Here is a 20,617-nt window from a genome sequence, read left to right as displayed (position 1 = left end):
CACCTCATGCCCTGGTCTAGAAGTCCGATGGTTCTGGCTGTACCACCTCTGCTCCCTGGCCTAGGAACCCTATGGTCCAGGCTGTATCACCTCTTTGCCTGGTTTAGGAATCCTATGGTCCTGGCTGTATCATCTCATTCCCTGGTCTAGGAACCCTGTGGTCCCGGCTGTACCACCTCTGCTCCCTGGTCTAGGAACCCTGTGGTTCTGGATGTATTACTTTTGTGTCCTTGTGTAGAAACCCTACATTCCTGGCTACACTATCTCTGTTCCCTGGTCCCTTTGGATGACAAAGACTTTTCTCCCTGATTGTCTCGTGAGCCTACCTAAATGCATTTTTGTTCTGATAGCGTTGAACAGAAACATCTCCACTGGTTTTCCAAGGGCACACACCTACAACCAAGAGAAGCTGGCTGGTTATGAAGCTACATAAAGAAGTCAAGGACAAGTCCAAGTTCAGAGGTCCAGCTCCCCAGGGTTCCAGAAGGCCATATCTAACCTTCTCAACAGATAAGAGCCGATAGGACACTGCCTTCAGGAGTGGGTGGGAATGCCAATAGCATGGCAGACGAGGAGTCTACCGAGAGGCTCCAACGGCAGTGCAAGTGCACGGATGTTGCAATAGCATCCACTGGCTTTGTGAGGGTGCTACGCCTTTACTCAAGCAAAGAAACTCTTCTTCTGGGAACACTGGGCTTTACCTTACAATTTTATTGATGGAAGAGAATTAATAAGCATGCTAGGCAGAACAATTAAAGGAAGATCAGCTCTTCTCATGACACCAGAATTATTAAATTACACATAAGACCTTTGCCCTAGCTCCTCAGCCCAATGAAGTTGGCATCCAGAGTCTTCTCCTTTCAAACCATACAAGTTGTGTAACTAGGGAGAATCTCAGAAGAGAAACAACAGAGCTCACGTCCTCAGTCCCCAGGCCTAGGAGTCAGGTGGCCAGAGACAGGGCAGCAGACAGCAGCCAAGGCAGCCTTCCACCGCCAGGAGGCTGGGACCTTAAGAAATCATCACCCGCTATGAGCTAAAATATCTTTAGCCCTCTTTGGCGGGCAGTGGGAATCCCTTCCAGAGTAGTCTGATGGATACTTCAGGAGCCTTGAGGTTCTTCTCACAGCTACTGACGCCTCTCCTCCACTTAGGAAGAACAGGAGGACCAGGAGGCAAGAACAAGTGACACGAGAAGCATGTACACCAGTACAGGGGGATATACAATGTAAATAAGCCAAGACTCTGAGAACTGGGAACACCGGCTGCGTGAGGAAAGGGAGAGTCTCAGTCAGAATAGGATTCCTCAACTCCCAGGGCTCACTTTGTTCATCTCTCTACTTGGATCTCTCAAATTTTCCTTCCACAAAGGAGCTGGAAAAACCACCATCACATGGCATGGAAGTCATAAAAGGCACCATGAAATTAAGTTTTTCTGCCCCTCTTGTCCTGCAGAGCGCATGGTAAGCACCCCAAGGCATGAGGCTGGCAGAGAGCTTCCTTAAAGAACATGTGGAAAAGGAGCTCTGCCTCCTAGCCAGTCTCCTTCCCTGTGGGCTCTGAACCCTAGCTACATGAAGTGAGGGGAAGCCACCTGAGCCTCTGGAATTCTGGAGAGGGGCTTGCTGGGTGATGTTTCTGGGGTTGTATCACAATGGTGTCTTCCTTGATTCCTGCCTTCCTAAAATTCTAGAAAAAACATAAATCAACCCCAGAAAATCAGCATGCTCTGGCCCTGCTATTTCTCATTTGAAACAGGTCTGCTATGCCAGCTCCCGCACAGAAAGGCCAAGCACAGTTCATGAGATCCTAGACAAAAGGAGGCTTAGGGCCCGGGTGGGGCCCTCCAACCTGTCCTCAGACTCTCCAACCAGGCAACGGTGTGCATCAACCAGGCAAGAGTCCCAGTCAGCACGCATCCTTCTGACGTGCTCTTCACCAAGCCGCCTATAGGAGACTTAGCTTCACACACCTGATGCTATACAAGAGGGGCCAGAAGTGGGTGGGCAAGCACAGAACCAGAGAAAGCAGAGTTAAAACACTGTCAAGAGTGGACCAAACAACAAATATGTACAATTATTACATATTCATTATAAGTAAAAAGAAAAAAAGACCAAACCATCTGCTATAAGAACCAGGAGAGTGGTGACTGCGTCTCAGCACATTCTAGGGACAGGAGAAGAGCAGGTGGCTGGGGAAAAACCCAGTGGGAGTGCTCACGGCAGAGAACGAAGACTCAGCCAGGCTCCATTCCCGTAGCACTTCCTTTCCCGTGGCATTGGAGACAGAGCTCCTGGGGCTGCTGGTACCTTTGAAAGGGCTCGTAGGAAAAGGAAGATCCATCAACTGCCTCCTTACAAAGGAGGTACTGAAACAAAGCCACACAACTAAGACCAAAAATGTGTAGAAAGTCACTATGCATGGAATGAGCTGGCTGTTTCAATATTAGCTTCTGTTTGACTCCCACATGCAACTCAAAGGCACATTATATAACAAAAATAGTCTGAAATTCATCTTCGTTCACCAATCCATTGCGGACTATAGAAACTCAGATTTCCTACCAGTTAAAATGTAAGCAGTAAAGCCGGGTGCGGTGGCTCATGCCTGTAATCCCAGCACTTTGGGAGGCCGAGGCAGGTGGATCACTTGAGGTCAGGAGTTTGAGATCAGCCTGTCCAACATGGTGAAACCCTGTCTGTACTAAAAATACAAAATTAGCCAGATGTGGTGGGCATGCCTGTAATCCCAGCTACTCGGGAGGCTGAGGCAGGTGAATCACTTGAACCCACCTGGGAGGCAGAGATTGCAGTGAGCCAAAGGTTGCAGTGAGCCGAGATGGCGCCATTGTACTCCAGCCTGGGCAAGAAGAGTGAAACTCAGTCTCAAAAAAAAAAAAAAAAAAAAAAAAAAAATGTAAACAGTGAGAATCAGGTAGGCTTGCTAAGGGTAAGGCACATATGCAATCAAAAATAATAGAAAATGTGGGGAAAAAAAAGAATACGACAAATTACCTCTCTGAAATCCTTAAGACTGAAAAAGTAGCTAACTCCTACTCTGGATGACAGGTTTGCTGGTATCTGAGCCTGTCTAAACTACCTCCAAGAACTCAGGAGGGCTGGGCGCAGTGGCTCACGCCTGTAATCCCAGCACTTTAGGAGGCCAAGGTGGGCAGATCACGAGGTCAGGAGATCGAGACCATCCTAACAAGGTGAAACCCCGTCTCTACTAAAAATAGAAAAATTAGCTGGGCGTGGTGGTGGGCACCTGTATCCCAGCTACTTGGGAGGCTGAGACAGAAGAATGGCATGAACCTGGGAGGCAGAGCTTGCGGTGAGCTGAGATTGCACCACTGCACTCCAGCCTGGGTGACAGAGTGAGACTCCGTCTCTAAATAAATAAGAACGAACGAACTCAGGAGGAACAGCAATGCTACAAACCACTCTGGGATTCTGACAGCCCTGCTCACTAAGATGAAATCCAATTGATAAGCCCAATAGGTAAATATACCTGAATCAGTCTTTTTTTTTTTTTTTTTTTAATTTATTTATTTATTTATTTTATTTTTTTTTTATTTATTATTATTTTTTTTTATTTTTTTATTTTTTTTGAGACGGAGTCTCGCTCTGTCACCCAGGCTGGAGTGCAGTGGCGCAATCTCGGCTCACTGCAAGCTCCGCCTCCCGGGTTCACGCCATTCTCCTGCCTCAGCCTCTCCGAGTAGCTGGGACTACAGGCGCCCGCCACCACGCCCGGCTAATTTTTTTTGTATTTTTAGTAGAGACGGGGTTTCACCGTGGTCTCGATCTCCTGACCTCGTGATCCGCCCGCCTCGGCCTCCCAAAGTGCTGGGATTACAAGCGTGAGCCACCGCGCCCGGCCCTGAATCAGTCTTTGCTCACTTAGCATACAAGCCTAGAATAGTTACTTGCTCAAGTGGTCTACCTTCCTAAGCAGGCTATGGACTCTTAGAGAACAGGAATCAAGTTTCCTAACTTCTCTCACAGCTTTGCTATGTTAGTTTTGTACCACTGTGTCACAAATTACTACAAAACTTAATGGCCTAAAGAAGTAAACATTTACTACTGGCTGCGTAGTTCTAGCTCATGTTCTCTTGTAAGGCTGCAGCCAATCTGTCGGCCAGGGCGGCATCACCGGAAGTCTTGACTGGGGCTGGAGGATGCGCTTCTCAGAAGGCTCACATAGGGCTAGGGGCTGGGATTCTTAGCTCCTCACCACATGGGTCTCTTCACAGGACTGCCTGAATGTCCTCGAGACATGACGGCTGGCTTTCCCCAGAGCAAGGGACCCAGCAGGGAGCAAGCAAGCAAGTACCCTCAAGATGGAAGCTGCAGTCTTCATAATAACCTGATCTCGGAAGCCATGTGGCTTCACTTCTAGCACATTCTACTGGTCTCATAAATTAACTTTGACACATGTGGAAAGGGACTATACAAGGGTGTGAACATCATGAGTGGGGATGATTGGGGTCCATCATGGAGGCGACCTGCCACATTTGTCATTCTAAGTTCTCAGGACGTTTTTACTGGATGTGGCATGGATGCATCTTTCAAGGGCGAACTTGAAGCTGCTGCTTTGCTTTCAAATTCAGTCTTGGCTGACACGCTCATGTTCTCTGCTGACCTACTCGGCTAACAGCTCTTCAAGGTAGGAAAAAAGAACAAGGCACTAGAAGTAGTCACCACAGTGTTTCTGTCTACCCTGAAAGGAGATTTCCTTTCCCCTATTCTACTTCAACAACCAAAAAAGGTATTTGAAGCTAAATTTGGTTTTTCATTCCCCCAAACAAGGGGTATCCTATCAGTGCAATGAGGAGTCTGCTAACAAGGGCAGTTTGGACAAAAATGATGCCACAGAGGGGTATGAAGAAGGGCTTAGGTCCTGGCACTCAGAGTCGGCCACAGCAGTGCATGGGAGGATGGAGAAAGGCATCATAAACAGGAGATGCCGAGAGCACCTGATTTCCCAGCATGGCTTCTAGGAGCCTAAAACTACATCCCTGCACTGCTTCTCATATAGCGGTGGCAAGTAGTTTTTAATTAAAGAATGCAACTCAGTTTCTTCCAAACGTCTGTAACTTGTTACTATCACACTTAACTCATGACATGGTAACTAAAGATGTCAAAACTTACAAAGGGGCCAAGGAGCTGAGTTGGAATGGTCATTATCAGGTTTGGAGCCACCTACTTTGAGGAAGGATCAAAGTGCTCTCATCCAGTTTTTAAATCTGCTTTCATTTATAAAAGGTATTTCTCACTGGCTATAGAATCCTAGATTGACAGGCTTTCACTTTGAGGACTTTAAAGATGTTATTCCATTGTCTTCAGGCTTGAATAGCTTGACAAAAAGTCCAAATTAGTTCTTATGTCGATTTCTCTGTATAAAATGTCTTCTTTTCCTCTGATTGCTTTTACAATTTTCTTTTCATCATCTGTTTTTCAACAGGTTGATTATGATATGGCTTAGTGTGATTTTCTTTGCGTTTATCTTGCCTGGGGTTCATCAATCTTCTTAGATCTATGAGTTTATAATTTTCATCAACTTTGGAAAATGTTCAGTCATTATTTCTTCTAACATTTTTCTGCCTTTTCCTCCCCTGCCTCTTTAGGAAATCCAATTACACGTTAGACCTTTGATATTTTCCCATAGGTCACTAAGGCTCTGTTCCTTTGTTTTTTTTTTAAGACTTTCTTCTCTCTGAGCTTTAATTTATAAAGCTCTGTTGCTATGTTTTCACATACGCTATTCTTTCATAGTTTAATTTTCGGTTTATAAGTTCATGAATTTTTCAGAAATTGTATTTTCAGTTCTAGAAGTTCCATTTGCTTTGCTTTTCTATTTTCCATTGTGCTTATTATTTTTCTTTAAAACTTAACATATTTATAACTGTTTTTCAATCCTTTCTTGGTGATTCTAAAATCTCTGTAATTTCTTGGTCTATTAATATTAGCTGATTCTTCTCCTGATTATAGGCCACAATTTCCTGCTTCTTTATCTAACCTGTCTAGAAATTGTTGATTGGGGCTATACATCATGATTGTTAGTTACATTGTTAAGTGTTTACATTTTGTTTGCCTTTAGTGAGCACTTAAGTTTATTTGGGCAAGCAGTGAACTCTGTAGAGCAGCTTGATCATTCCAAGCCTTTTTTTCCCTTTCTCTTCTAAAACAATTCTGAGGTAAAATTTACATAACAAAAATGCACTTATATTATGCATACAGTTTAGTGAGTTTTGGGAAATGTGTACGCTGATGTAACCCTACTACAATCAAGATACAGTAATTTCCATCACCCAAAAAGTTCTTTTTTTTTTTTTTTTTTTTTGAGACGGAGTCTCACTCTGTCGCCCATGCTGGAGGGCAGTGGCGAAATCTTGGCTCACTGCAACCTCCGCTTCCCGGGTTCAAGCAATTCTCCTGCCTCAGCCTCCCAAGTAGCTGGGACTACAGGCACCCGCCACCACGCCTGGCTAATTTTTATATTTTTAGTAGGGACAGGGTTTCACCATGTTGGCCAGCCTGGCCTCAAACTTCTGACCTCAAGTGATCCACCAACCTCAGCCTCCCAAAGTGCTGGGATTACAGGCGTGACCCACCACACCCACTCAAAAAGTCCTTTTGCAGTCAGTCCCATTCCTACTACCCCAGGGCAACCACTAATCTGCTTTCTGTCACTATAGATTAGAATTCCCTTTTCTAGAATCTCATACAAATGGAGTCATTCGGTATGTATTCCTTTTATCTGGCTTCTTTTGCTCAGCATACTCAACCATGAGATTCAATCATGTTGTTGCATGTATCAATAGTTTGTTCCTTTTAGCTGCTGACATTTATTCCACTATGTGGACATACTACAATTTGTTTATCCATTCATGTGTTGTTGAACATTTGAACTGTTCCTAGTTTGGGGCAATTACAAATGAAGGTGCTATAAATATTTATGCACATGTCCTTCTATGGCCATGTGTTTTCTTTTCTCTTGGGTAAATCTCGAGGGGTGAAATTGCTGAGTTGTATGGTACGTTTCATTTTCTTCATAAGAAACTTTCAAACAATTTTCCAAAGTGGTTGTACCATTTTGCATTTTTACCAGCAATGCATAGGAGTTCTAGAGTTCATATTCTCTTCTTAGTATTGTTCATCAATTTTAATTTTAGCCATTCTTGTCTTGTGGGTATATATTGGTATCTCATCATATTTTAATTTGCATTTTCCTGATGAGTAATGATATTGAGCATCTTTTCATGTGCTTATTGGCCATTTGTAAATCTTTTCTGGGGAAATGTCTTCAGATCCTTTGCCAATTTTTAAATTGCATTTTTTTTCTGAGTTCTAAGAATTCTTCACATATTCTGGTTATAAGCACCTGGTCAGATAGTCATATTTGCAAGTATTTTCTCCCAGTCTGTGACCTATTTCCAGTCAATTTTTGTATATGGCTTCAAGGCTTGTTTTTAAACTTTGTCCTCTTTTCTCTAGAGCTAGATAAAACCTAACATTAAGGCATGATGACTCTTTTGAGTGGTCTACGGATGTCCCAGGTGTTCAACAATGTCTCTCTGCTCTATCTGGAAAGAACTCAAATGTCTCTCCGTCCTGAACGTAGTTCCACTTACAGTTCTCTAGCAGTGGTTCTTCAATTTGCTTCCTGTGCCCTATACAACAGATCTGTTCATAAAAAGTCTCGAGGAGACCCCTAAGCTAAGGTGAAGAGCTGTCCTTCTGCATAGCTCTTTTTTCTCTGTACTGTCCCCTGCAAATTCCAACCGCAATGGCCTCCTCAGATGTGTCTTCTCAATGCAGCAAGACTGCTGGGCCTCGCTTGGGTTCCTCTTCGCTGCTTTGAGATCTGGAAACTGCCTCCAGCAGAATGTTGGAGGGAAGACCATAGGGCTCACCTCATTACTTCTTTTCCCTTAGGCTCACTGTCTTGATGCCTGCTGTCTGATATTTGCAAAGTTGCTTTATACAATTTTGGCCTGTTTTCTGGTTGCTTACAGAAGATGGGCAAGTTCTCTATCTGTTACTCCTTCATGGGCTAAAGCCTCCTCATCCTTTAGCACAGGCTTAAATGTTAAATTTATCCACATAGGAAAGATTCTTCTGGCTTCCAGGACAAGGCCCATGGACTCCAATCTCAAAATGAAAAGCCTTTGGCTTCTTCCCAGTCTGTCTATCACGCCTAGAAAAAAGATTTCGGTGAGGCTCTCAGTCAAAAAAACCAAGCAGGTCAGGGACAGTGGAGACCAAATGGTGTTTAAGAACTCCACATGCAGAGGACAGGAACGTGCACAGGTCAGAGAAGCAGCATGTGTGTCAAGCAGCACACGTGTATGCTGCACATTGCAGCAGGCAGGCAGAATGGCAGGGGACGCAAGGCCCCACCACTGCAGTGAGGCCCACTGGGTTTGAATTCCAGTTCTGCCACACAGTGATTGTCACATCCTTAGACAGGGGCCTTAACCTCTCAGTGCCTGTTTTCCCAGGTGTAAAGTAAGATGATATGAGTACTCATCTCATAGGGATAATCTGAAAAGTAAATGAGTTGACATACGTGAAGCACTTACAAGATTTGACACGTAATGAGTACTCTACACATGTGACTCAGTTTCATCACCAGAGAGTTACCAGATCAAAAATTGGCTGTAGGACCTTCACTCTGTATTTGTGGCTCCCTTCCAAATGGGGGAGGCTTTCCAAGAAAGACTGAAAACATCTTATATTTACATTGTCTCAAAATATCTCCCTGTAAATCAGTTATTAATTACAAGGGAAAAACTGTAACTTCACAGTGGAGAGAGCTGGAGGAGCGACCCTATCCCAGTTATCAATGAAATCTTCACCAACACTAGAATCAGCTGACACCAGGCACCTCAGGTTACGATGCACTGAGTAGGCCACGGCATCATGTATGCAGGCAGCAGCCTGCCAAAAACATGTAGCCTGAATGTAATCTTGAGAAAATATCAGACAAACCCAATCTGGGACATTTTACGGAATCACTGACCTACACTTCTCAAAAGTGTCAAGGCTAGGAAGGAAAAAGAAAGGCTAAAGAACAATTCCAGACTAAAGGAGACTAAAGCAATGTGGCAATTAAACGTCAAGTGTGCCTCTGGACCAGGAAAAAAAAAGCGATGATAGTATTCAGGCAATTGATGAAATGTGAACATGGACTGTGGATTGTTAATAACATATTAATGTTAAATTTCCTGAGTTTTGATCATTATACTGTGGTTACATAAAAGAACACCTGTGTCCTTGGAAAATGCATGCTGAAGTATTTAGTAGTTAGAAAAGAAAATAATCCCAGCCTCCTTCCACCTCCCAAGATCTCACTGCTCAGGAGCAAACCTGGACTGGAGGAGCACTTCGCCAGAGCATCATCAGGTGGCACTGTGCGCTAGCACAGCCTGGCTGGTGGGCCGGACCCAGGCACAGGCAGAGGCCTATCCTGTACCACACAGACTGGATGTTTGCGGCACAGGAAAAGCTGGGAAAAGGAGGACGGGGGCAGTAAGGCTCAGGAGCCTGGCTGTCCTGCAAGACACAAGGATGCTGCCTTAGACCTACACTAAGAAGGACCACACATGGCACTACAGCAGCTACAGCCAGTGGGAACAAGCACCAAGCAGCTCCCTGGTAGGGCTCAGCAGTTCACATGCCATGGAACATGAGCTAACAAACACTTTGAGACACTGCCTCTCCTACCCACCACCCGCCTCCATGCCCTTATGCCTCACATCACCCCAGACCAAACTTCATCTGTCACCACATCCATATTAGCCTGGCCTGAGGACCTCCGTGACTGGGAGAATGAGATTTCACTATAAAATGGCTGCATCCAGGATAAGGTCCTGTCTGTAGCAGCAACATTCCAACCCAGCTCATGGTGACACTATGGCACGTGTGCTGGACATTTCCCTGAAGGTTTTTACCTATTTAGAATATTAGTAAATGATTTATTTAAACACACTGGGAAAAAAATCAATATGTAATCTGCTAAATGGATTAATAGGCAATTTAGCATCCCTGTTTGCTCTAACTTCATATAAAAGAATCAGTTTTTTTTTTTTTTTTGCTAGTAACTGATAGGGTTTCTCACAGAAATCTGAAGGTAGAATAAAGCCAGGGCTCTTGACAGAAAAAAAAAACACTTGAATTTCCCTACACTATGTCTTTAGGACTGTAACACATGTCCCTCATCTCCAGCCTCTCACGTGCTTCTGAACCCCCTTTTTGCTCCAGGGCTTGGACTGAGGGTCAGGGCATAATGGAATAGCAGACTTGTAACATACAATGGGCTGCCCTGGCAAGTGAAGGGTAGCCACGTCAGTAACACGCTTGCTTAAATGTGCTCTGAGCAAGCCTCCCTGACATATTCCACTGCTCCCCATGCGAAGACTGGATGCACATAAACAGCGTGCAGAGAGCCCTGCTTGATGTAACCACCTGCAGATATTTTGCCCAAAACTCCCTACCCAAACAGAAAGCTGCTCTAATGATCCGATGGTGCACACTGCACAGGACTGTGGGCAAAAGGACGCGGCATGCACCGTGTGGCTGTGTTTCAACTATTCCTATAGGACAGTGTCTTATGCTTACATCATTTAAATGCATTGTTACTACCTCATGCCTCTACGTCATTTCACACTATTAAATGAAGATGTCTTCTAACAAAATGGAAAAGCCCACGAAGAACACAGATGAGCTCAAGAGACCTGGAAAAGCCCATGGACTAGACAAAAGCTTGGCAGAGGAAGCATTTTAAGTAAGATGAATGTATGAAAAAAGCAGAGTTGGCCCCGTATGTGTCCTGACTTAACTCTGCATACAAGAAATAAAGAGAAAGCATGAAAGTTGTCGATGCCCATCAATGGCTGGTGATCGGAAAAACCATGAATACACAACATCACGTCTTTAAAAGAAGTTTTAAAGCCAAGAAAAACACTGGTTGGGTATCCCCAGCCTCTCCCTCCTTCCTCGTGCCACCCCACCCAATGTCCGCACCATGAAACCTGCTCTCAGTGTGCTGAGCTCACCAGCCTCTGCCTCCTCCTCCCCAAAATGGCTTGAGTGGAACCTGCTTACAGCACAAAATGCCCCTTAGAATGAAGAGGGCACACTAAACCAGGAGATGCAGCAGGAGGGCATGTGATGATCAGATGGGGCTGTAGTAAGTCAACGGAGAAGGCTTCTCATAGGCATTAAGGCGACTTCCATGCATGACAATCCTGCCATAGTAGGTACAGAATTTTTAGAATGTACCAACAACTGAACTTCTGTCAGAGATGTTCTGTAGCAAAGCCCAACCCCTCCAAAGCCTGCAACCGTGCTCGGTGGGCGACGGTGGTTCCCAGGGCTTGCCTAACCTGGCATGACGATCTGTGCCCACACCTCGAGAGCTACATATAATCCAGGCTGAAAGTATCTCTACCTTCTCCACATCCATGTGGATATGGCAGACAATCCATAAAAGCTAGTTAACAATAAGGAGCGGCTTTGTTACTATCCAAATGGAAGGTCTGCACAACCGCACTGCCTAGCTCTACCACTTACTGGCTGTGTGACTTTGAGTGGGTTACCTAATCTCTCTACGACTCAATCTCCTCATCTATAAGATGGAGATACTATCAGTCCCTACTTCTCAGGCTGTGTGAGGACTAAATGCCCAACCTGGGCGAGCACGGCACGTCTGCCCACATCACCACCGTCTAGCTCAGAAGGCACTGCCAAGAGGATGGGGGCCAGGTGGTTACTGGGTCCCTGTTTCTTCTTCTGTGGCCCCAAAGATAAACAGTGTATGTTTCTCAGGGGCTGCCACATGAGATGTAAAACTGCTTTAAAAGAAAGGTTCTCAAGGAAATAATACAAATGGAGCAAGTAGTGTATGCAGACCCTGACTTGACACCCAATAATTTAATTCATCCTCTTTAAATGCACCCGTAAAAGAGGCCTGAAATGGAATAAGGAAGGCTCTCTGGAAAGCCTCCGAGTACACTGCCTCTTTTTCCTGAGACCCTCTGCCTCTACCCTCTCCAGCGCTGGTACTCTTCTACGTGAACCTATGCTCTTACCACCCGCTCCGTGTCGAGAGCCCTTAGCCTGGTGCTCAGGTGGAGCTTCCTCAGGGACACTTCCTCGAGTCCCCAGGCAGAATCCCTCATTCCCCTCTCCAGTGTGTTCAAGCTTCTACAATCCTCTTCACGCTATACTAGAATTGCCCGCCCGCCTGCCTACAGCCTGGTCCAGCTGTGAGCCCCTCAAGGACTGGGCACAAGTCTCAACTCTTCGTCAAGGAAACATCCAATAGCGGGCTTGGCACCAAAGTACTTAAGAGATCCTAATAGTCCACTGTTCTTATACTTTGGAAACAACACACTGACCTTCTAATCTGTTCTTCTAGAACAAATATGAGTTTGCTGAGAAATTCACAAACTGAACAGATGCAGTGGTTCTTAAACACAGGCGATTTGGCCCCCCAGGGGACAGCTGGCAATGTCAGAAGACATTTTTGGTTGTCACAATGAGAGATTCTACTGGCATTTAGTTGGGTAGAGGCAGGCTGGGGATGATGTTAAATGCCTTGCAATGCACAGGACAGCCTCCCACAAGAAAGAATTATCTCGTCCAAAGTGCCAACAGTGCCAGGCTGAAAAACTCTGGATTCAATGGATAGCTTTCCTAGCAGTGGAGTAATCTAAAAGAGACTCACCAACTGCTTCTATGCATACACAAGGAAAAGGATAATTCTTCTGGGTAAACCTCAAGATTATTAACTACCTTCCTTATTGTCATATGGCAAGCAACAGGGAAACGAACTCCGTGAAACTCAGCATGTAACCTGAAGCCACCCAGAGCCCTGCAGACCCTTCCTCACCAGCGAGTAAAGGGACTCCGTGCTCCCTGCTTCTGCTGCTCTGGGGTAGGGCGGGGGTGCCTCCGCCTCAGATGCTAGACCTCAGCCTTGGGGTAGAATCACCACCCTCTGACCAGCCAAGGAAAATCTTCACAAAGGCCCAGAACAGCAGACCTAGGGTGTGACTCATGTATGCATGAAGTGATTGATGAGTCATTTCAAATTTATATTTTTAATGTTATCAACAGTCATAAAACAATAATGCTTTAAATAAAATTACTTAAATAAAAATAATTATCAAGAAAGAAAATCAGAATTGTTCAGATAGAAAAAAAATGAGGTGAGGTAGCCACAGATACAGAGTAATCAGAAAGTGCACCTGTGTGTAAAGACGGGTGGAAAAAGCAGGCAGGCACAGAGGAAGTGGCTCAGGGTGTCTGGGGTCCCAGGGACCTGGCTTACATTTCAGTTCTGCACTTACTAACCAGGAGCCCTTGTACAAGGCACTTCATCTGCTCACCGACCGCTTCTGTACAGGGTTCCTGTGAGGGGGCTGGCATGCTGGGAACTCAGTGAAGAGCAGGCTGCAGGAAAGAGGCCGGCTCCAGGGGCCAGCGCCACCACCTACTACCATGGGCCCTGGGCAAAGAAAAGCCAGCGACTTGAAGCAGGTTCATCACCTGGAAGTGGGGCAGCCCCAGGCACCCACTGCCCTCTCTCTCAGAGCCCACATGGGGGCCCTGCCGGTAAAAACACAAGAAAGATTAGGTCAAGGAAGATTATTTTGGCCACGAAAGCCACCTGGTTTTGGCACATGCTAATCTGGATTCACACTCACTGTGCTGGCTGGGCTAAAGGTGCTTTTCTTTCTTTCTTTTTTTTTTTTTTTTTCACTGCCATGCACTCTGTGAAGAGGGCTAAAGGTAAAGACATTGTACAAACAAGAAAGAAAGGGAAATGTTTAAACTAATTCAGAAAATAAGTTACTTAAGCACTTGTGAAACATTCTTCAGCCCAACTCATGAATACAAACAATGTAATAACAAGGATGAAGACACACCCCCAAGGAGGGCCTAACATGTGCCTGACACCAACCCAGCTTCCTCAAACACATTCTTTCTCATCTCCATAGCCCCAGAAAAGACGGATTATTATCCACATGTTACTGGGGAAAAAAACTGAAGCTTTGAGAAATGCAGAAGTTGCTCAGGGGTACCACATGGCAGAGCGAAGCAGACATGGATGCCAGGTCAGGCTGGATCCAGAGCCAGGGATCCCGTTATTTTTAACCACTTGTAAAACCCCTTCAACAAATCTTCATGTTTGTGCAAATATACTAACTGCAAAAGACTTTAAACAGATATTAAAGCAGCGGAAGCATGAGAGGCCCCAACAGGGCAACATGTGGCCAATAGAGGTATTTAAAAGTTTAAAAAAATGCATTTGGTAAGTTATTCTACAACTCAGATTGTCCCCTAATTCAGACAACTTCCTCTTGTCCTGATTTTATTCTAAATTAATGAAGTTACATGATAAATCAAGCAGCAGATCATCATTACGGATAAATGCTACCAAATAAATAAACATTTAGAAAACCTGAAAACTTTCTAAAAATGAAAGCTCTAAGCTAGCCAGTATGCTAACATTGGCCACAACACCAGCCTGGCATGAAAAAAGGGGCGTACTTCCTTTGCCCGTGCTGGCACTCCAGAGGGAGGAAAGGACAGCAACATTGATTGAGTTTGTGCTGGGTTCCAGACCCAAAGACAGGCGCCTTCACTCGTGAGCTCCAGTTCCAATTCAGCTGTCACTGTATTCTGTTATTTTACCAGAAGGAGGTGATCACTGGGTGAAAGGCTACTGGGAAACAGAGTATTCACATGATCTCAAAGTATTATCACTGCAGAGATCCCTTATTAATTGCCCAGGGGAAGATGTACCTTTACAAGGGGGAGACTGAGCGGTCTTCCATCCACCATCACCAAGTCATCAACCTTATTAACACTAATAGTGGGGCAGCATGATGTCACATGCCTCCTGGTGGAATGTACATGAAACATACAGCGCCGCTTATGGCATGTTCTTGCCATAAAACAGGGTATCTGAATCTAATAACTGCTCCAGACCAAACTCAGGAAAACAGGGGTTAGTGAAACAATTCAAACACCACAAGGAAACACCCAGACAACTCCAGAATGTGGGGCACTCCACACAACAAGCAGCCAGGACTCTTCAAAAAGCCAGAAACATTAAAAAAAAAAAAAAAAGTGTGCATGTATGTGTAGGAGAAGGTTCGTCTAGAAATGAAAGTGACTGAAAACATGACCAAACACAACGTGTGGACCTTGATTGGATCTTAGCTTTTAAAAACTCCAGCTATAAAAGACTTGTGACATTTGGGGAAACGTGACTATGGACTGGATATGAGATGATATCATGGAGTTATTATTAATTCTTTTAAGTGTGATGATGCAATTGTGGTTATGTGGGAGATTGTCCTTATTTTGGGCAGACTTAGCTGAAGTATTTAGCAGTAAAGTGTGATGCTGGTCGCAACTTACCTTCAAATGGCTCAGCCAAAAAAAAAAATAAATAAATAAAGAGATAAATGTGACAAAATGTGAACAACTGCTAAATCTAGGTAGAGGGCAGACAGATGTTCAGTGTATTATTTTTCATCTTTTCTATGTTTGACATGTTTAGAGATAAAAACCAGGATGGGGTGGGGAGAGGTGATCGTAGGGAAGGTTGTGCCAACTCAAGTCTGTTCACACAGAGCACATAGGGAGGCCAGTTTACCATGGAGAAAACCCCAGAAACTCTCATTTAAGATATCAAAGCTGAGTGGACTGGTTTGTGATTTTACTTTGGATTGCAGGAAAAAAGCTATCACTTCTCAATGTCAGCAGTGTTTTTGTAAAACATGGACACATTTCTCCCAGCTGGCTAGCCCCCATGTCTACAACAAAAATAGGCAGGCAGATTTATCCAAGCTCTCAAAATGCTTGTTTTATTAAAAACCAATTCTGTCTACACTTCAGCCCAGAACCCTGACTGTGCACGGTGAGGGAGGCTTGAGTTTGCTTTGCATTCACGTGTACTGAGAGTAAACACCCCCAAATGCCAACACACACACTGGCCAACACGACCTTTGGCTGACAGCTGGGTGGCTACCCTGTACTGGAACAGTCTGCTGAGCTCCAGGACTGCTCAGCTCTGTTCTGTTGAGACCCTAGCTGAGCAACTTTGTCAAGTCACAGACTACAGACAAAATCACCAAAACGAGGAATTCCTTGGCAGGCCGACTATGCCAAAGCCCCCTCCTTTAAAGCATTTCTTTCTATGCAGATACCTAGTAGACACTTCAGAAAACTCTAAGTGGAAAGTATCTTCATAAGCTTGACTCTGAGTATGTTCATCTTTCCTCACGTGCACAGGGTACCTTAGCTGGAGCCTCTAGGAAGCCTGCCAACTCAACAAGGCGGTGCTGACACTGGGACATGTGTGTGGGTGATGCCTGTAACAGTCTGTATGTTTATGCAGCTTGAAGAATGGGCTACAGGCCGGGCGCGGTGGCTCACGCTTGTAATCCCAGCACTTTGGGAGGCCAAGGCGGGCGGATCACGAGGTCAGGAGATCGAGACCACGGTGAAACCCCGTCTCTACTAAAAATACAAAAAATTCGCCGGGCGTGGTGGCGGGCGCCTGTAGTCCCAGCTACTCGGAGAGGCTGAGGCAGGAGAATGGCGTGAACCCGGGAGGCGGAGCTTGCAGTGAGCCGAGATCGCGCCACTGCACTCCAGCCTGGGCGACAGAGCGAGACTCCGTTTCAAAAAAAAAAAAAAAAAAAGAATGGGCTACCATGTATGACCTGGCATATACGTTCTCAACTGCCTGGACCGAGAAGGTCTATAAACCCTACACAGTAAGGCAAGAAGTCTATCAAAGCACCAGAATGAGAAATTCTTGCAGAACCAGAATCCTCCCCAGAGACATTAATATATATAAGCAATCTTCCTTCAGGACAAACCTCCCCAGATTAAAAACAAAACAAACAAAAAAAAAACAAGGCAATGTGTAGGTGGAGAAAAAAGTGATTTTTCTGGATAGAAAAAGGAACATAAAGACAGTGGTCTGAGGGGTCACCGAAATCAGGGAGGTGAGGTAAGAAAAATTACCTCACAGCTTGTCTGCAGAGAAGTGGGTTCATTCTACAGTCAGAGCTGGTCCAACAGGAAACAATGGTGTTGGCCATCAGGACTGGAGAAGCGTGCCAGAAGAGAGGCAGCGAGCCCATTGCCTTGAGGGCCACGGGTACTGGGAAGGGAAAAGACTGTGATCTCAAAAACAGCCCCTCAAAGGATAGCAGCTGTTTAAACTGCTCAGAACAGACTGGTTGGTATTTAAAATATTTGAAGATAACAGAACTGAGGAAGGATGGAGTGGCCTCACCTTAACATACACTAAGACTTCCCTCCCTCAGGGTTGCGAGGGGGACCCTGGTCAGGGGAGCCTGGCCTTCAACAGATGCCCCTCCTGGCAGCTCCACCAGACTGAGAAGGAAGGAGGACTAAAAGCCCAGGACAAAGCCAAATGGCTTGCAGATGTACTTCCTTAAGGCTACCTTGATCTCTTTCCTCTTCCACCTTAGAGATTTCTTCCTCTTCCCAGTAGTTCAAGAAGGAAAAGCCTCACAGTTCTATTTCAACAGGACCAAGAAATCTGAGAGATAAGAAGGGCCCCACCCTGACTGCATCCCAGTCAGTGGGCTTCTCCTTGTCCAGCTCCCAGAGTGCCATTGCCCTGGCTTGCTCTGTCTGCTTCTAGGTAGGGGGAGGAGGCTCTTGCTCTCATCTCCATTTCTGTGTCGGGGCAGACATAGCTCTAGCCTTTCCAACTCTTCTCCCCATCACTCCTACCCACATCACCCCAGAACCCACCAGCCATTTCCACAAGCTCTGTCCACGTCAAGCCTCACAGTGAACAAGAGACTGCTTTCTAGTCCAATCTCTGCACACAGAAAGTACCAACCACAGTGGGATTTGCACATGTGCTCACGCTGAAGATTAAGTAAAAAAGTGAGTATGTCCCTGAAGACTCCACTCAGAACACATTCAACCTAACACACTTCTCAGCTGCGAGCAACTCTGCCCTGTCATCATCACATTTCCTTCTCTGAATCACAAGTGTCAAACCCTAGGGGATAAGCCGGGCCATCAGCATCAATCAAACCTATGGAAACAGCCAGAGCTAGGCTAAGAAACCTCAGGTTAGGGAGTGAAATAAAAATTTAACCTACAGTTCCTTCAGAGAGAAAGGAAGGCTGTCTGGAGGACAGAGAAGTAAGAGGGGTATGAAGATCCACTCATCATGTCTTGAAAACACACACGTACAGTACATGCTTGTACACTACAAGCAGCAGATTTTGGCTAAGTTGTCACAAATTATTACTGTGGGTACAAGTGGGTATTTGTTTAGCACAGAAAAAGCAAGGCAAGTTGGAACTAAAAAGGAAAGAAAAAGTGGCAAACATAGACAGTTGGGCACTTGTAAGACTTATCAAGGACAGGCCACCAGAAGAACGCGGTATCCATGATCAGAGCCTCTTCAGGGTTACTTAAAGCCTGAGAGAATTCACTCAAAGAAACCCCAAGTTATAAACAAGCAAGGTGGCCACTCCAGCAACTGGACCCTACAAGACATAGGCACACAGCTGCAAGATCCCTCCTGAGTACCCCAAAGCATACTTTCTGCAGGAACTCTCCACTCTGTCCACACAAGCACAGTGGGGAAGTTTTGAGAACAAGTCATTTTTGGAATTAATGACTCTGCACAGATAGTTATAACCTTTCCTTCCCCCTAAAACGCAGTCACAAGGGCACTCCTAGGCTTACATGCCGAGCAAAACTTCTTGTTACTTTAATAAGGGAAGGATGTACACGATGAAAAACAGAAGCCCCCCCTCCCGCCCCCGCCGTCCCCTCAGCAGCACACATGACAACAGGGTGGGGGCTTCCTTCTCTATTCAGCCACTAGGGTGCCCAAGTTTAATGGAAAAGGAAACTTAAAATATAAAGAATAAAAGTGGAAAGGGTACAGCCAGGGGAAGCTATAGATGCGGCTTATTAGGAAAGCTTGGGACAGAGATGGAGCAGGTGGGCCTGTTCCGGAAGAAACGAGAGGAAGGGGATCTGGGGAAGAAGGCAGACTGGGTGGGTCCTGCCCTGACAAAAGGGAAACTAAAGCTGAGGAAGAAGGGCCACGGAGAGGGACGCGGGTACTGGGAAACGGAAGGCATGGCCCTAACACTCCAGGTGTTGAGAGGGATGCAAAGTAGCAGGATTTAAATGTGAACGGAGAAGGTAAATCCTTGAAGAGTGAAGGGGCAGAAAAGAGCTCAGCATCGCACTGGGGATTGAGGGATGTGGGTTCTGAGCACGAAGAGCCCCTGAGAAGGGGCGGACAAGGGGATGTCACTCTTGGGGGTCATGACTCCAGGCTGGGAAGTGGGGTAACAATTCGAGATGGTAAGGTGGGAGGTAGGCGAGTTTTAGACTGGCGTCTCAAAAGACTGACGTTTAAAGTGGAAAGGGGAAGGGTCACTCCTGGCTGGAGGCCACAGCGAGTAGGCGAGGGGCTCGGGCTACCCCTAGTGCAGGAATACCCAGACTTGGTTTGCGGGGGAGGAGGAATTCGGGTCCCAAGGCCTGAACTCTCCGCGCAGGAGGGGCCCCCAGGAGGGCCGGGCCGCGGCTGCCGCGCAGGGCCTCCGAGGGGCGGGGGTCCCAGACTCACGCATTAACGTGCTGAAGGCCACGACGCCGAGCAGCCCCTGCAGGAAGATGCCGAAGCTGTGCATGAGCGCGCCGCTCTCGCAGCGGCCCGCCCCGGACGCGACTGTGGAGGGTGGCCCGCCTGGCAGTCCCCGGCTCGCGTTCCCGGCGGGGCTCTGCATGGCAGGCCTCGCGGGAGGGGCGCGAGGGCCCAGGCCCGCCCGGCCTCGCTGCCTGCCGGCGAAGCGCCGCCAAACCCGCGCCTGGAGCCCGAGCCCAAGCCCGAGCCGGTACCTCCGCCCGGCCTCCGACTCCGCGCCGCGCGTAACCCGACGTCTGAGATCGCAGTGCCTGATTGGCGCAGCCAAGGTTGGGGCGGGCCTCGGCCGCGGCAGCTCTCCCCCCCGAGGGGCGGGGCTCCGGCCGGGCCAGGGGGCGGGGTCGCAGGTCGCACTCCACTCTCCAACCCCGCCACGCCCGCAGGTAGACAGGCCAGGTGAGCCAGGCACCGCAGACCGGAATGAGAGCCTGGGAATCACGAGCTCCAGGTCCGGAGGTAGGAGCTGGGACGGCCTGTAGTCAAATTATTTTTCCCTCTAAGGCAAATCCGTATATCCTGGAGAATTTATTAACATTCCTGAATTCCACCCTCAGAGATCCTGATTCAGTAGTTTTGAGGTGGGGCCCGATAGTTTGCAGCCTGGATTATTCTGAAGCAAGTGAATAAGGAAAACAACCTAAGACTGCGCACAGGAGTCTTCCTTCCAACCCAGACATTTGAGTCTTTTTCCTACTTCCCTAGCTAAAGGTTTATCAAGGCTCCAAGTCTATTTTCTTTTTTCATAGACATAATTTAAATGGTCACCTGAATCCAATCACTTTCATTTTGAAATATACCAGGTTTCACACTGAAAACCTGACGTGCACATGTCCCACTTTATTCACTTGGGGAGCACAACTACCTTCAG

At 46.4% G+C, this 20,617-nt stretch overlaps 1 protein-coding gene across 1 annotated transcript in view; it reads right to left on the bottom strand.

The window, feature by feature from the left end:
- STIMATE (STIM activating enhancer) overlaps positions 1-19,992 on the bottom strand; it is a 61,516-nt gene extending 41,524 nt beyond the window's left edge. Inside the window, exon 1 of the mRNA XM_055274517.2 lies at positions 19,672-19,992. Within this exon, the coding sequence (XP_055130492.1) occupies positions 19,672-19,831 (160 nt within the window). The 5' untranslated portion in view covers positions 19,832-19,992. The remainder of the gene's footprint in view (positions 1-19,671) is intronic.
- Positions 19,993-20,617: the final 625 nt, after the last annotated feature.

This window comes from Symphalangus syndactylus, chromosome 1 (genome assembly GCF_028878055.3).
Source record: "Symphalangus syndactylus isolate Jambi chromosome 1, NHGRI_mSymSyn1-v2.1_pri, whole genome shotgun sequence".
In the NCBI taxonomy this organism is placed as follows: Eukaryota; Metazoa; Chordata; class Mammalia; order Primates; family Hylobatidae; genus Symphalangus; species Symphalangus syndactylus.
This window is presented reverse-complemented; position numbering and strand designations above follow the sequence as displayed.